This window comes from Mauremys mutica, chromosome 20 (assembly GCF_020497125.1).
Source record: "Mauremys mutica isolate MM-2020 ecotype Southern chromosome 20, ASM2049712v1, whole genome shotgun sequence".
NCBI classification, from domain to species: Eukaryota; Metazoa; Chordata; order Testudines; family Geoemydidae; genus Mauremys; species Mauremys mutica.
Window position 1 is genome coordinate 7,891,897 of NC_059091.1, and position 16,571 is coordinate 7,908,467.

The window sequence follows — 16,571 nt, forward strand, 5'->3', positions numbered from 1 at the left end:
CCTGTATATATGTCACTTAAAAGGATCCTCCATCAACGTTTTTTCTCCGTGCTGTAAAGGATAGAGCCGTCAGACTCAGAAAAGATTGTATTCCGAATTTATTGATTATAACTAAAATACATATTTTCAGCCTTTTAAATAGGGTTGAAGAGGCTAAAGGAGAAAACGGAAGTGATCAGTGGTAGTTATATGGACCATTACAGACAAGCAAATATGGTATAATAAATAAACAAAACTCTACCGATCGCAGGTTTATTAGTTAATTTCAAATCTTTTAAACAGTTATTCTTTAAGGACCATCTCTAACAGGTTTGGTTTGCTAGTTCTCAAAGCTGCAACACATATATTTTCTTTTCGAGCTAAATGAAATCACATGAGAAGTTATAAAGAATTGAGACATAACTCACGTACCCATCTTGGCTACTTTGATCTATTAAAAATATCTCTTAAAAAAAAAGTAAAAGCATGTTTCCTACCAAGCAGGAAGTTATTTTTAGGCTCCGTGTAGGTCAAGTCTTGAAGAGTTAATGAACTGAGGCTATAATAATAATAATAATAATAATAATAATAATAATAATACAGATTAAAATCTCCTCTCAGCTAAAAGGAGTTCTTCGCCAAAACCAGATTTTTAAGGGGGGCTTGGGGAAAGGTGATAGAAAGAAAACCAACAATTTCTCCAGCATAAAAATGAAACATCAAATTAGTTTGCCTCTGGGCTTCATTTTTCCCCTTCTACATTATAACTAGTTATTGAACTAGCTAGAAGATCTAAAGGCCATTTGTGAGGAGACAAATTTCAATGGAGTTCCCCCATCAATAACTCCTTGGCAGTGACCTATTGGATCAAGTCAAACAGTTGAGGTGAAATTCAGGTCACGCTGTCTAACCAATATTAAAATGCGCCCACTTTTTAAAAAGCCACTTTCAACGAGATTTGAAGAAAATTGAATTCCTGGGTGGGGTAGGAAGGGGGGGGGGAATAGAGAAAGAGAGAGAGATTGAGCAAACGGTTTGCATATTTTTTACAAACAAACAACAAGAATTCATCTTTAATATTTTAGAAAGAGGGGGTAAATATTTACATTATTACAGATTCGGAGACTAAAGAGACTAAAAAGAAAAATGTGAAGGCTAGTACTTCTCCTGACATGCTCTGGTTATTAAAATCGTTTTAGGCCGATTCATTACTTTTACTGACAACAGATTTAAGAAAAAATCAATTAAACATTTGCATATTTCTTTGCATAAATTAGACCTGTCTATTTGCATTATGAAGGAACAAAAAGAAAAGGTCTTTTTTGCACTTACTGCTTTCAAGTTGTTAGAAAAATTAAAATTTAATTAATTACATGTCATAGCATATGTCACAGAGAAACCAACTATTTTTTTCTGCAAGAAACTATCTGTCTTCCCCCCCCCAGCACGCACACTAACGTAACTTATTGTATAATAATCACCTTAAAATAAACCCTTAAATGCTTTGAAATAAAACTCTACTCAAAAATTTATTTCCTGCCTATGAATCTCAAGAAGAGATAGTTCATAGTGTGAGGTTTGTTGTTTTATTATTATTATTAAACACTGAATAACAAAACCCCAGTAGATAGGTACTTCATTTTTCTAGGATGCACAGATTGCTAATGGCTCGAGGTACAGGTTACCAAACGGTCAGTATGGTAATAGCTGAGACAATGAATCCGCAGGGACAATAGTCACTTATTTTTCTTCAGTACTGTCAGAAAGGCGCTTTGTACTCAAAAATGTTCTTGAAATGGGTAACCAGATCTATATTTTGCAACCTGATTCCTGGGTAGAGAAGGAAATAAAGACCAGAAATTATTTTTCCGAGGTGCTATATTTCTCTTGGCGTTGTCAGTCCAAAACTGTTTGTCGACATTGTTGGGTTGGCTGGAGAAATTGAGGCGAAAGAGAGAGGGGTGGGAGGGAAGGTTTATAGACAAAAGAGCCAGATTCTTGTACAACTATTCTTCACACGTCCTTGCAGACTTATTTTATGGCGGCAAAAAATCTGCCAAACACTTAAAGCAAAAGCCAGATCTAAAAACTCCACTAAAAAGAAAAGAAAAAGAAAAAATCAGACAAGTGAGGGGGGAAATATATTTGTGCACTGCTTAGATATAATGTGCATGCAACTGAAATAGAAGTGGGGATGAATTTAGATTGACAATGCAGGAGGGCCAGGCGCTTCTTGAAATAAAACCTTTTAAATATATATATATATATATTTGCAATTAAGTCCCAAAGCTATAAGAATAACAAATCATGGAAATAAAATTGCAGTTCTCCCTTGGCCATCTGGAACACTGAGCCAAAGCCTTTTTTAAGCCTTCGAACTGTAGGTCTGTAGCTCATTGATAGAAATTGGTTTGAGTGACCTTCACGCCTGGGATTTTTGAACTCTTTAGTTGTTGTTGTTGTTTATGATAACCACCAAATATGTTCTTAGATAACTACCTGTGGATATATTTTTTTAATGTCTCTCCTCTGTGGCTTACAGAGATTCATCCATTAAAAAGACATGCCTAAGTAAAATTACTTTATTAACTCTACATCTTTATTCAATATCCCCGCAGCCTTGGAAAAAAAGTTTTTTGCATCAATATGAACAATAAATGTCAAAATCCTGTCTGAGTCCAAGGTGCTTGGACAGCATGAGATATAGCTAGTGAAAAGCAATTTATTGGACAGATTTGAATCAATGTTTTGAATACCAGACTACATTTCCATTAATGTCTTTTGCATACTCTAGATTCTTCCCCCACCTTCCTTGCCACTTTTCTTTAGAGAGTTAGAATTCTACTCGCTTATATCAAGAGATGGAACATATCTAACTTTAATAAAGTAGGGCTCATCTTTGTCAAGCCACTGGGTAAGCAATTAGACAGGCCATGGGAAAAAAGCTGCCAATAAAACCAATAAATGCTAGATAATAAAAATAGCAAATGAGTTTCCACATGTAAAACATATATGGGACTGGGTCTTTGTGTGAGGTAGTACACGCAATCACAAATATGCAAAGCAAACCATATCTGTAAACATCTTAAGCAACATGCTGAGTGAGTGGCCTTTGCATGCTCTCCAACTTTCCTTCAGCCAGAGAGCATTATTCTGAAGTGCAATCCTTTCCCTCCCCATCCCTCAAACCTCAACACCACAAGTGCCAAATTATACAGTCGTCTATATGTACCCTGTAGAATCGAATTTGTGTGAATATTTGAGAGTCACAAATTCGTCTCTAGGGGAGTATATGGACGATGCCAGAGCCTTGTAAAGTTCTGCTTTCCTTTGATTCCCTTAATTGCAGCTGTTCTAATTAAATCCTCAAATACTGGTTATGTCATTTTAAAAGGTAGTTATTCAAGTGCAAAACAGCCTCCGCTTCTGCCAGGACAGCGTGGGGGTGGCTTGTTAAAGGTAGACTGGATAATAATGATGATTGGGGATGAGGATCATAATAATAATAAAATCACATTATTACTTTTCATATAAAGAAGAAACAGCAGAAGTCTCAGCCAACAGCACAAAAAGCCCCAACCATTTCATGTGACTGATTTATGGCGCTTTACAACCCCATAAAAAGCTGCAACAACGAGCCAAAAGCCTCCGACACCGCTGGCACGTTTAGTCTAATAAATAAAACATAAACAGTTAACTTTATGTGTCACTTTTATTGTTATCAAGTAAAATATGGCAATGCCCTGCAAGCTATGATTTTCAACTATAATTGTTATCAAGCAGTACAAGGGATTAATCCGACTCCCTCTGCCCCTCTGTTTAGTGCAAGCGATAGATAAAGCCCTTAATTGCAATAACTGCACTCTCCAAAATATTTACATCGATTTCCAGTTTCTGTGCTTGCACAGGGGGTCTATTTGTCCTGACATCTGGGAAAGGGAGCCATTTTTATATATGTTATCTCAACCTTACCTCCCGCCCTCTATTAAAGCAGCTAGTTAAATGGGTCTTTTCAATGGACGTTGCAAGGGAAACCAATTTCTGGCTGGATGTGGAGCTGTGAACCACATTTCTATCTATCTACCTATCTATCTATCATACATGTATGTTTATTTAAATGTATGTATGTATGTATGTTATATGGAGCTTTGGCAGACTGGAAAGGGCAGAGTTCTGAATGACGAAACCAAAGCATAATCACCCTGTAAAAAACCAGTAGGAATAAAAACACACAAGGAGTTTTACAAGTAAAGGATTGTTGTCACTCCAAAAGCATTCCTGCCTTCTGAGTGGGTGGCGAGACTGTGTAACTATGATCGTTAATACACAAATAGATCCTATCAGTTTCCAAGGAAATGAGATAGCTCTTAAGCAAAGGTTGGGAGCATTTAGAGAACTCTAAATTACGGAGCCACGATTTGCATATTCCCTTTTACCTCTCAGGTAACTTGGTTCCTTCCCTCCCCACCCCCCATTCAGTGATGTGTGTTTAACAATATCCCATTTCGGGTGGGGGAAACAATTTTACTAGCAAGGGCACTTCCACTGCCCTATGTTCCTTAGGGGTGCAAAGGGGGGGCAGTTTTGTAACCTAGCATGTCTTTAAAGTGAAAAATTCAACATATTCTGAGCATGTCTTCTCCTGTGCAGGGTAAAGTGATAGTTAATCTTCATAATTAAGACTTGTTCTGTTGTTGATCTGCAAGATCTGGGGGGAAGTTCTACCACGGAGAGATTTCTAAAATCCAGCCTGCGGCGGGGTTGGGGGTATTATGAGGAATATTCCCCACACGTTCCTTCACCCCTTTTACAAAAACCGGTAGGATTTTATTCTTTTATTTTTCCTTACACATATGTCTTTTTCGGCCGGGGGTGGGGGGAAGAAAAGGGGGTCGGTTGATCCTTCTCGCCATCCTGACCCCTTTGCTCCTAGTTCTGAGATCACACAAACAACAACAAACAACAACAACAATGCGCACACACACACACACATACACACACAAATTGGATACATTTTGAAAAAGCTTTTGGTTCCTTATCCGGGGACTAGGCTGGCTGGTGTGATTGGACAAGGGAGTCACATGGTGAAAGTAACTTTACGGGGTCGCCAGCTTGTAGGAGGGCTTTATGGAGCAGAAAAACGACAAAGCGAGAAAAATTATTTTCCACTCCAGAAATTAATGATCATGAGCTCCTATTTGATGGACTCTAACTACATCGATCCGAAATTTCCTCCATGCGAGGAATATTCGCAAAATAATTACATCCCAGACCACAGTCCGGAATATTACAGCCGGACAAGGGAGTCCAGCTTTCAGCATCATCACCAAGAATTGTACCCACCACCAAGACCAAACTACCCAGAGCGCCAATACAGCTGTGCCAATATTCAAGCTCCCGGCAACCCAGCCGCGCACCAAAGGGGACATGGGCAAACTCAAGGAGGCCACCACCTCTCAGAGAAACCGCAGCAGCTCTGTGAGCAGACTGCTCTTTCCAGTTCCTCCACCTCTCCTTCCCCAGCCCCTCCAGCCTGCAACCAGCCAAACCCTGAGCATCTTAACAGCACAGCTTCTAAGCAACCTATAGTCTATCCATGGATGAAAAAAATCCACGTCAGTACTGGTAGGCAACTTTTTTTTCCTCTCCGTCTGCTCTGTCTTCCTTCCTATTTTCACACCATGCTCTCGCTCGCTCTCGTTTTTCTTTTTTTTTTTTTTTTTATTTCCTTCCCTTCCATGAGAGTCTTTGGGTTAGCACAATTGAGCTGGATTTACGACTCGGAATGGGTAATTACACCCACCATAAATTTTATAGCCAAGCTAGTCTGGGCAGCCGTAGCCATGTGGTTCATTCTGTTATGTATGTGTGAAACTCCAAAGCTTTGTAAGGGGTGCATAAATAATTCAGTCTTTTTGAGCCAGGGAAACCCCTTCTTATTAGAATAGAAAGTCTTGGGCTGCCAGAAGTTCTTTATAACCCATTTAGCTGATTACTTTTTCCTGAGCCACTCTGGATTTCCTGTCTCTCTCCCCCTCTCCCTCTCTGTTCTGTCTGCTTCTCTCTCTCTATTCATGCTAATCTTTGCTTTTCCAGTGAATCCCAATTACAATGGAGGCGAGCCCAAACGATCCAGGACTGCGTATACAAGACAGCAGGTCTTGGAGTTGGAAAAGGAGTTTCACTATAACAGGTACCTGACAAGGCGAAGGCGCATCGAAATAGCCCACTCCTTGTGTCTCTCGGAAAGGCAGATCAAAATCTGGTTTCAGAACAGGCGGATGAAATGGAAAAAAGACCACAGGCTGCCCAATACCAAAGTCAGATCCTCGACTCCATCTAATTCATCGGCGGGCACCATTGCTGCTGGTAACGCTGCCCCCAGCGAGGAACTATCACCGGGTACATCTCAGGATCAGCGAGCAGAGGATATCACAAGGTTATAAACAATATCAAACACACACACACAAAATTGACTCTGATTATTTATAGAATCTAATATATATATATATTTTGGTTCTTTTCTTGTAGTTTTCCTGTGCGTATAAAAAACAATGAGGTCTTCTGTAAGACCATAGGCTTTAGATGCATGTAACATAGCATGAAGCCAGGTGACCGAGTACCTGCAGGTTTTTTTACGCCATTTCAGGGTTTTATTTATTTTTAAGGGGTAAGGAAGGGGGGGAGGGAGAGGTCAATGTTCTGTTAGATGAATTTAATGAACAAATAAGAATAATCAAAAAGAAAGAGAATGTAGGTATTTTGCCCTCTGCATTACAAATGCACAATGATCTACCGAGAATAAAATGGAGCATTGAAATTCTTTTGTATAAATGTGAAAAAAGCTAAAAAAAAAAAATCACGATTCAAAAGAAAAAAAATCACACAAACCAGATTGAGCCAGTAATTGGTTTAAATTTTGAGAAGCGGGAAAAAAAGAAAAGGGAAGGATAGTGACATATTAAAAAAAAAGAGCAAGGTTTAAACAAAGTCAGTAGCTAGTTTTTTTGTCGTGGTTATTTGTGTTTTTGGACTGATTTTACATGATCATTGTAAACTTGCAATAAAGAGTTTTAGTGTGTATGTGAAAGTCCCAGTGTTCAATAAACCAGTGAGTGTGAATTAGTTTTACTTTAATGTCTGGTGGCTTATTTTACTATCAACATTCCCCTTGCCCTAAAAAATATAATAATAATCCTGGGATTGTGGCATTAATTCCATGTGCAGGAGTTACTGCTTAAATTAAGTCTAAACAAACATAAAAATAACTCTGTATTCTAGATTTTATGACATCACAACTTGGTCAATGTGTTTCAATCTCAGATTCTCTTAGTCAAACATATACTGAGGGGGGGAAGGGGAGGAATCTTGTTTTGAGAAAGGAACAGTGATGTGTGTTTGGGTTAGAATATCACTCATCTGTCTCTGTTTTCCCCCTATCTAATATAAGGGTTTTCTGATTTTTTCTCTTTCTCTACACTTCTGTTGTTTTGTTGTTGTTGCAAGATTAGGTGAACTGGTTCATTCATAAAAGCCAATAGGTTTCTTCTAATCTTCTTCCAAAGATAGTAAAAGCTTTGGCAAAAAGGTATTCTTGCTCTTGGACTTTGAATAAATTATCCAAACGGAGAGTTACATGGATAGTTTAGCAAGAAATTTGTCCCCACAACTGAAGGTTTGTTTACTTTCCTGGAAGGATGAGATAACTGTAAGGAAGAGATGTGTGCAAATGGGGACGTTATATATAGCTGTTTTGTAGGCCCCAATCTTTTGCAACTTTGCAGCATGTTCCTTTCCAGAACTACTATCCCAGTCTGAAATAACACAGGGGTGCCAGATTTTCAGGTAGGCCTGTTTAAAGCCATTTATTCTTCAAGCATTTAACACTATCCCAATGCCTTGCATTAGGATAGTTGGCCAGGTGATTAGATCTCTTTAACCCACCCCAGAAGAGAGATTATCAAATCTGAATGAAGGGGATTAGGACAGGGGATCTTTCTGTTACCTTTATTTTTATTTTTATTTCATTTGTTTTTAATTTTTGTTGGTTATTGGCTCTCAAAAGCATGTATAGCCTTCCCTTAAACAAATAATGGTCTCAGAACCTATTGTGATAGCTGGTGAGAGAGATCCTGAAAGGGGAACATAGATTATGATTACTATTTATAATAGATCGTGTACATGTAAAGCTCATCAGTTCTTTACACTCCTGCTGAGTGACATTAATATAAGAGTGAGAATGGAGAAAAATGTTGCCATAGTAAATAGACATCAAGTCTATAGTTCTCTTTAAACATTTCCACCTCCAAGCAGAGGAATGTGTTATGAGTTGGTTGTAATTTTTTCTCTCCCTCTGATTCCTTGCCTGTAACAGACCATCTCACACACTTTACCAGTAAAAACAAACAAAAAAAACCATGGCATTTAAATTCTTTTTATATATAATAAAGTGAATTAGCTAGCTAATCTGTAACAAAGCATCCTCCAAAGGGAAAAAAAAAGAGCCTTTACTTGAGGTTAGAGACAGTCTTCGGACACATCCACCATGCATATACATTGTAAAGAAAACAAAGGCTGAAAGTCCTAACCTTGTAATAATGGTGCTGCTACAAAGTTGAACTGGCCAAGCAACGTGTGTGTGTGTTCATCAGTGGAAACCTACATGTGCTAGTTCTGCAGACTAAACTAAGGCTAGTGGGGGTGGGCTGGGTGGAAATATTTCTGTTTAAAGTTTGATCCACTTTTCCCCGCTTCCCTTTTTGCAAAGTGCATCATAACTTGATGAATTATAAGGGGGTGTTCTGAGAGGGCACTGACTCTGAATGCGATGAGACTTTTTTTGTTGTGTGTGTGTTCTCTCTCTGAGTGTCTGAGGAGGAAGCTAAGGAAACATTAATCACATTTTCAACTGTATAGTCTGCATATTCAGTCATTAAAAAAAAGAATCACATTTAGGTATAAGCCTTTGCGTTCTTGTACCTACGTTTCTGTTCCAGTTCTTTGCTCTGAGACTAACTTTACTTTTTCACCTCTTCTCTGCATTATGCTGAGTATTATTTAGCATCTTACTTAGCCTTTAGACTTGGCCATGACACAATTCCTGGCATGGAGGGAGATTATGAATGCATTATATAGCCAGGCAGCAGGGGGAAGGAAAAAAAATTAATGTTCCTAGCTACAAGCAGCCTGCACCATAGTCTCTTTTTAGCCTATTGACGCCTCCATGTTGGGAGCCTGAAAGATACTTTATTGAAGTTCGGGTAAATGGCAAAAATGGGTTCACTGAAAGGACAACTTTTCTATCCCATCAGCTTTATTCTAGCCAGGCAGCCTGACCTCCAAGCCCCCCTGACCCGGGTAGGTCTCGCAACGTGTACCTTCTGTGTCTCTCTACATAGATTTAGCGGCACCACTACTGTTTAGCGTCTTTGTAGATTTTACCATAGTAATGGGGGAGAGATGGGGCAGATTCAATGCGTGTTATCGCATTGTGTTGTCACCAAAATAATCCAAGAGAAAGGAAGAAGGGTGAAGTTACGGCCAAATCTCTCTTCTCACTTCCCGCCTTCCCATGGTTTATTTCCCAACTGGCTACTACCCTATGACCAGATCAAAGTAGCCAACGCCAAGTAAGTAGCTTTGCACTTTAAAAAAAAAACAAGTTTGCAAAGCGATGGTTAAAATCAGGAGGTAAATGCAATCGAGCGAGAAGGGAGACGATTTTTGTGGTAGAGGGGAAACAATAGTTTATTCTGGTTAGGAGTGCAAAATGGTCCAGATATACCATGGCACATACAGATCTGGCACACGGGGCTGCATTACCCCCCACTCCCCATCATCCAGTGTTCGAAGATCAGCTGCTCTTTAATTTCAGTGCACTATGTTCCAGATTTACCTCGGCACATATAGATTTGTCATCATGGGGGGGTATGTTCCCCCTCAAACTGTGTATTTCATTGTTCGGTGATTGGATATTCTCTCTACTTATATTACTGGGCTGTAAAAGTAGCATCAGCAACAAAAAAAATGTTTCTCGAGGATCAAATTAACATCTCAGGTCAGTTTATTTTAATTCATTTTCTTCTAGTCCAATTTGTTTGAAAATGACCCGCTTAATATATTTTTTTGTTTCCCCTCACAGCTAGATTTTTGAGGCTTAAGATTCTAACTTGAGTGAGAAGCAGTTTACAAGGCTTTAACGAGCTATAAAAAAAAGACGTTAGAAAGCCCTTGTACGCAGACCCTTGAAGGGACCTCTGTTAAATGTAGTTCGAGAAGCTGTGAAACTTAGTTTCCTGTATTGCCTGTTAAAAGCCAACAGCTCCAGAGATGTTTGGGGCGATAACTTCCCACAAACAAGGGCCTTCAGGCGTTAAGCTAAGTGCCTTCAGTTTTATGAAAACTTTTCCAGTATATAGATACACATGTTTCCTCCTTTTGCTCTAGGGCCAATCCACAGAAGTGTCATAGTTTAACTTCCAGGCTCTTCAGTTAACATAATATCCCAGGTCTTTATAGCCACTTGCGCCCTTTATCCCTCACATAGTTGGAAAATGTTCCTCTGCCCTGTTAATTGTAATTAAAAGACAAACATTCAGCCAGGCTTAAGTGAATGAGTTACGGGTTTGCAACCATAACTGACAGCACCTCGAACGTGTAACTTACATTTATTGTGGTCTCGTATATCATTACCCAGAGATATAGTTCTATGTACTTCCTAATCTGTCCTTATGATTTATTTTGATGGGCAAGGTACCAAACCAAACATTTTGGGACTTTAGTGAAAGACTAGTATTTCCTTCCAAACAGCCAGCAGCCGTTATGGTAATGGTATTAACAGTTTCTGGCAAATGCCACCCTTTTCGGGTTGTTTGTTTCATTGGCTATAGATTGTCTTCCTATGTGGAAAAGTATTTTCCCAACTCAGCAATAGATAGTTTTGAGTTGAGAGAGAGAGAGAGAGCGAGAGAGAGAGAGGTTGGTTTATTTCTACGTAGGGAGTTAAATATTGCTTTGTAAATTATTCACTTTTCCTAAATTAATTTTTTTTCTATTCCTAAATTTAAGTTTCCATTGCTACATAATCCATCATATGTATTGTATATTTCCCTAAACCATATAATTAATAGATAGATAGATAGATAGATAGATAGATAGATAGAAGGGGTGGGTGGGGATAGATAGATAGATAGATAGATACTTTGCTTTAAAACAAGAAATATTTTTTTAAAAACAATCTTTGTATTAAAATCTTTAGCTGTTTCTGGAGTTCCTTTTTCAGGGATATTTTGATCATTTTATTTTCTTCACTTTTTGTCTGGACTACGGATCTCACAGCTTCTTCTTTCCTCCTCTAAAGGATTTATTTGCTATTGTGGTGCTAAATGTTATACACTGTTCAGTAATATTTTGTCCTTTGTGTAACTCTTTCTGAGGATCAAACAAGCAACCTATAAGTAATTGCGGGGTAGGCAAGGAAAATAACTCTAAATATATAAATTTATAATGCAATGTATAAGTAATGTACATATGTTACTGAGTATGGAGAGAGATCGGTGTTATTAAAATTACTATTTCAAACTTTAGGGCTTTTTCATAAAGTTTAATTCTGATGCGCTCGCTGTGACAGCTGCCACTCACAATCAATTCTGTTTGGGTCTGTTTAGTCACTCATAAATATCTGTGTTATTACTTTTTCAGCTAAACAGTTTCATTTCTCTGGGACTCAGATGTTAACTCCCATCCATCCCCCTCATCCCCCTCTGAATGATTATTTATGCCTCATACTTATTGCTTCTCAGGAAAAGTGAAATTATTAAGGACAATATACCTCTGGAAAAAAATTACCCCAAAGATAGCCAACTTCTCTAGGAAATAGAGCAGAATATTTAACTAAAGTCGAGTTTCAAAGAAAGAGGAGTGCATAATAAATAGTCTCACAAGACCATAAAATACCAATTGTTACACAAGCAAAAGGGTATGCTCCAGCATGGGATAGAAGAATTAATTTGTTACAAGGTATCAAAAATATTTTAAGGTAAATCTTTCCCGATACTTCTCTTTTTAAAGGAAGTATGTTGTTTTAACCAACCCCTTCCCCACACCCAAGCTCACTCCTCCATAGAGTGCTTCCCTCTGCTTACTACTCGTGAACCTCACTGAATCACACCTTCATACATTTATTTTCAATTCATTAAATTATTATCAAGCAGAAACTTTAACAGGCTTAAAGGGCTTTGCAGCTTTTGAGTGCAAGTTTCCCTGGAGTAATAGCCTTGCAAATTAAAAGTTCACACGCAGAATTACATGTAAATGAATATACACCCAACCACATACACACGGAAAATTAAAAGTATATGCACACGCACACACATAAATACATACAGAAAGACATCCACCGGCATATATATGAATAATTAAAAGTAGGTGCTTACATACAAATATACATACACCCACGTGTTTATGCTCATGTGCGCCTTTTACATATACATTCATCTGCACAAAACCTCACACATATAGAAAAAGAATTAAGACACCCACACCCACACAGCCTGGAAGTTGGTTAACCTTCCGAAACGCTGCGAGACCCAAAAAGGAGAAGCAACCTGCTATCAGGGTTGTCCATGAAATTCTGGTTATTTTATTTGCAATGACTAGATACAGTTTGGCTTACTTCTGGGGCGTGCATGCAGCAAAACGTCTCTCTGGCTTCTCTGAAATCCCCCAAAACCAGTTCCCCTGAAGTACCTATAAATATTTAAAGAAGACCCAATAAAGTGTTTACTCGCAGGTTTGCTTTGCATTAGCTAGGTCATGACCCCAAGTTTGGACAGCAGGACAAAGGAGCTTTGACTAGGGTCTTGAAGTCTCGTGTTAGGGAACGGCATAATCCCAAAGTTATTGTTTGAACCAGCAGGTTAATTTACTTGTTTGGCAACAGCTCTGAAGTCTGGATGTATAACTTTATCTGCCCCATGTCTCTAGCCTCATCAAGGGCTACTTAGACTCCTCTCTTATTAAAGTATCTAGATTAGATGATTGTTAGAGGGTTACAATTTACTTCCCATTAGACTCCAATAAGTTTTTTTTAAAAAATGGGTCTAAACTTCATAATAACAAATAACCCCTTCAAAAATGTTGCTAAGGAAAATACCTTCTATACACTTTCCAGACTATGGAGGCCCTGGCAGGTAAAAAATTCGATCCCTCCACGCGCCATGTTTATTTCAATGCGTACATACAGCTATCCTAGTTTGTAGGATACTTTCAATCAATTGGGGGGCGGGGGCGGCTGAGGGGAAACAAACAAAACCCTTAAGTCAGAGGCAAACCCCCATTGACCTCGTGGACTCAAACTCACGTCCTAGGTGTCTCTGGTGCAGAGGATACACCGCACTAACTCATTTTAATTTAACAATTTCTTGGTGTGTGTGTGTGTGGGGGGGGGGGGGGAACAGTCTGGCTTGATCCTTGGACAGTTTCCCAACTGTAAGCATGTAAAATAAAGCCTATGAGACGATGTTAACTGTAGCTGGAGAATGATTTTGCCAGCACCCTGTTTGAAAGAGTGAACTAACCGTATTCTTATTCTTTTTTTTTTTTTTAAAAGCTTTGGTTTAGATTCTTTTCCTTCTTTAAAACCCAAAGAAACAGATGGCAGCGCTGAGTTTAAAGTTGTATAAACTTCACCCCGGTGCTCGAATGCCGTTTGCATGGGCCCCTGTGGGCAGCGAATGTATCAAGTTTGCTCTTGATAACAATATTTATATATGCAGTATACAGAACTGACCCTGGGTGTATATACAGCGAGATAGCTTTGTAAAAGGGGCATGAGCCTGAAATGGGCTACACGTTTTAGGACTTGGTTTTAAAGAGACCTGACTTCTTCGTGGGCATATTTAATAAGGGAAATGGCTTATTTAAAAAAAATGCTGATGATGTGAAGGAAAAAAGGCAAATGAGAAGCGAAACCCCATATTTGTTAAAAAAACAAAACAAAAACCCACACACAAAACCCCCAAACCTCTCAGGTAGTTTATTTCAGATTTTTTATTCTCTCTCTTTTCACAAAACTCGAGCTGCTTTCAGGGGAGAGAAACCTAGGCGGAAAAGTGGGAATAACATTGCTGTATGGGAAGAGAATGACCAGTGATTTGGATAGTAATGGCTTGACGCTACTGAGAGGCTTCTTTCCCTGCACGAGCTGCCTTTTTATGGTGACTGTTTTAATATCAAGTTTACAATATAAATCTTGGGTGGCATAAATCGACCGATACATACAAATGTAGTCGCCCCATGCTGGTCATCCTAACCTTTCCTTTCCTCTCCAAGGGTTTTCGGAGATTTAGAAAATGCTGGACTGGCTTTGCTGTTACTATCCGCGCCACTTGTGAAGAAATACAGTATTGCGAAGTGTTTATACTCCCCGGCGCGAAACATCAAGATCTGTATTTTTTTTAAATCTAAACAGTTCTCCTCTCTATCTGGAAACCATCTTTCTGGGTACGAAGAAACTTTTTTTCCCTAATATGGGTAGAAAAGTCTTAGAACCAGCAGCATAAAGGTTATTGTGAAGATAAACCTCCCATGTGAGTGTGTGCTTGTCAGAGTGTGTTTGTGTGCCTGCATGTCTATATGTCTGCTGTGTGTGTGTGTTTGTGTGTGCATGCCTTTGTGTGACTGTATGTCTGTGTGTGTGTTTTTGTGAGTGCCTCTGGGTGTTTAGGAGTGTTTGTGTGCCTGACTTTGTGTCTATGCTGTGTGCAGATGTCTGTCTCTATGTGGGTGTGTGTTTGGGAGTGTGCATGTGTGCGTGTTTGTATGTCTCTGACTTTGGGTGTGTGCTTGTGTTGGCACGTGTGTGTTCTGCGTTTGGAGAGTGTCACAGAACAGAGCCAAGGTTTGGCCTGACCATTGTAAAGAGGGGATTCCTTGAAAAGACTTCACATGGGTATCTGGCAGAGGCAAGCTGTAAATCCAACTGTTTTATAGCCCTGGCAGCAGATGTTTTAAAGCGCACTTTCCCCCCGTGGATTACTGTTTATCACAGAACTTCTAGGCCTGCAATCTATCGACCTTTTCTTCTCGGGGGTAGTGAGCGGGTTTGTTTGGGTTGTATTTGATTGCTGACCCCTTTATCAATTGGCTTCTTTTAAGATCTTTACCCTAAAACAGCCCCTCTTGGTCCCCGCGGATGGCGATTAACTATGGCAAGGGATTGCCTTCGTCTGTCCCCTGCTTTCCATATTTGCAAATTAAGTGCTCCTGTGATCCGATCAGACCTTCATTACGGGGGGGGAGAGGAGCGTTTTGAGGAGGGGGAAGGGGGTGGGTGCCTAAAGTCACATTAGTCTCCATGGGGCGAGCAAGCCTGGCTGACGTGTTATGAAACAGCTTGAACGTGCTGTGTCTATACCCTCCGTAACCCATCCATCCTCCTTTGGCTAGCCCTCTCTATTGTTGGAGGAGCTGGGATGGACTCCACCCTTGTAAATAGAATCCATGTGGCCAGAAGAATCCGAGGCGTTTTGCCTTGGGGGTTAATGGGGGAAGGTGGTGGATGTCTGATGCCTCTGTCCTGTCAATCCGGGGCTGGTAGGCATGGCAGAGAACCGCCTCTACTGTTCGCTCTTTCAAAGCGTTAGCATATGCCAGGGCTGTTTGGAGGCCAAGGCTCGGAGAGAGCCGAGGATCAGTAGGTTAAATTGTGTGTGTTGTGTGTGTGTGAGTGAGAGAGAGACGTTGTAGAGTAAAATTTAATCCCATTGTTTCTTATCACAAGGTTCCTTTGGAGGAGCTAGAAAAGGCCCCCACCAAGTAACCAACAAACAAAATAGTAACACTGTCCCATCGCGTCTGTGTCCTTGTAGCCTAGGGGGCTCTCCGGCTTAGCTGTATCCATCACCGCTTCTCTTTCATTCTGGTAACTGAGAGCGGTTTTCATAACGACTTGCAAGAGGGTTGTAACGAATGATGAGGGCTCAGCAGAGTCCTCCGGTGAACTGTGGGCAAGTGTCACTCTGCAAGCGGACACCCGCCGCAGCAAACGCGAGGCTCTGCGGTCCGACTGCAGTTCTCCAAGTTTGCGCCAGCCGCACGCGCTTATTATTTTTGGCTAATAAAAGAGCAAGACTGTTAGAAACAAATACCCAATGAATGTAAACAAGACACTCGTGGCCTCAGTCTCCATGACGATTCGAATCCGCAGCATCCAAACACACACCCTGCTCTCTCGGAGAGGTTTATATAGTTGGTGGGAGTGCTAACACCCTACGAGGCATACGGTATTTATCTTGGTTAACCCTGGTGCTGTTATTAACCTTGGTGCGTCCAAGGAATCTGAGGGACCCCCCCGCAATTAATCGACCTGGACAAGAACAGAGTTGGTTTAGATTTCACAGCTGATGTTTCTGCTCAAATACTTGGAAAGGGGTGAAAAAAAAGAAAAACAACAACCCGACCCCATAATAATGATAATAAAAGCTTCAAAATCTAGCTGGGTTTCTTCTATTTAGAAAACAAACACAAGCAACCGGCCCAGTGGTGGTTCAAGAGCAATGTGATTATACGCGTCCTATGAGGACTTTACTCTC

At 39.9% G+C, this 16,571-nt stretch overlaps 2 protein-coding genes across 6 annotated transcripts in view; both read left to right on the forward strand.

Annotated features, from left to right (window-relative positions):
- Positions 1-16,571, forward strand: part of LOC123353676 (homeobox protein Hox-B1-like) — a 134,062-nt gene that overhangs the window by 32,780 nt on the left and 84,711 nt on the right. The window lies entirely within an intron of this gene.
- HOXC4 (homeobox C4) lies at positions 4,142-7,110 on the forward strand. Its single transcript, XM_044994995.1, has 2 exons — positions 4,142-5,604; positions 6,076-7,110. The coding sequence occupies exons 1-2, from the start codon at positions 4,833-4,835 to the stop codon at positions 6,423-6,425; spliced, it is 1,122 nt and encodes a 373-aa protein (XP_044850930.1). The 5' UTR covers positions 4,142-4,832; the 3' UTR covers positions 6,426-7,110.

Coding starts and splice junctions, on each gene's coding strand:
- HOXC4 (XM_044994995.1), top strand. CDS start 4,833: ATGTCTTTTTCGGCCGGGGGTGGGGGGAAGAAAAGGGGGTCGGTTGAT. Junction 5,605..6,075: donor AAAAATCCACGTCAGTACTG/GTAGGCAACTTT, acceptor TTGCTTTTCCAG/TGAATCCCAATTACAATGGA.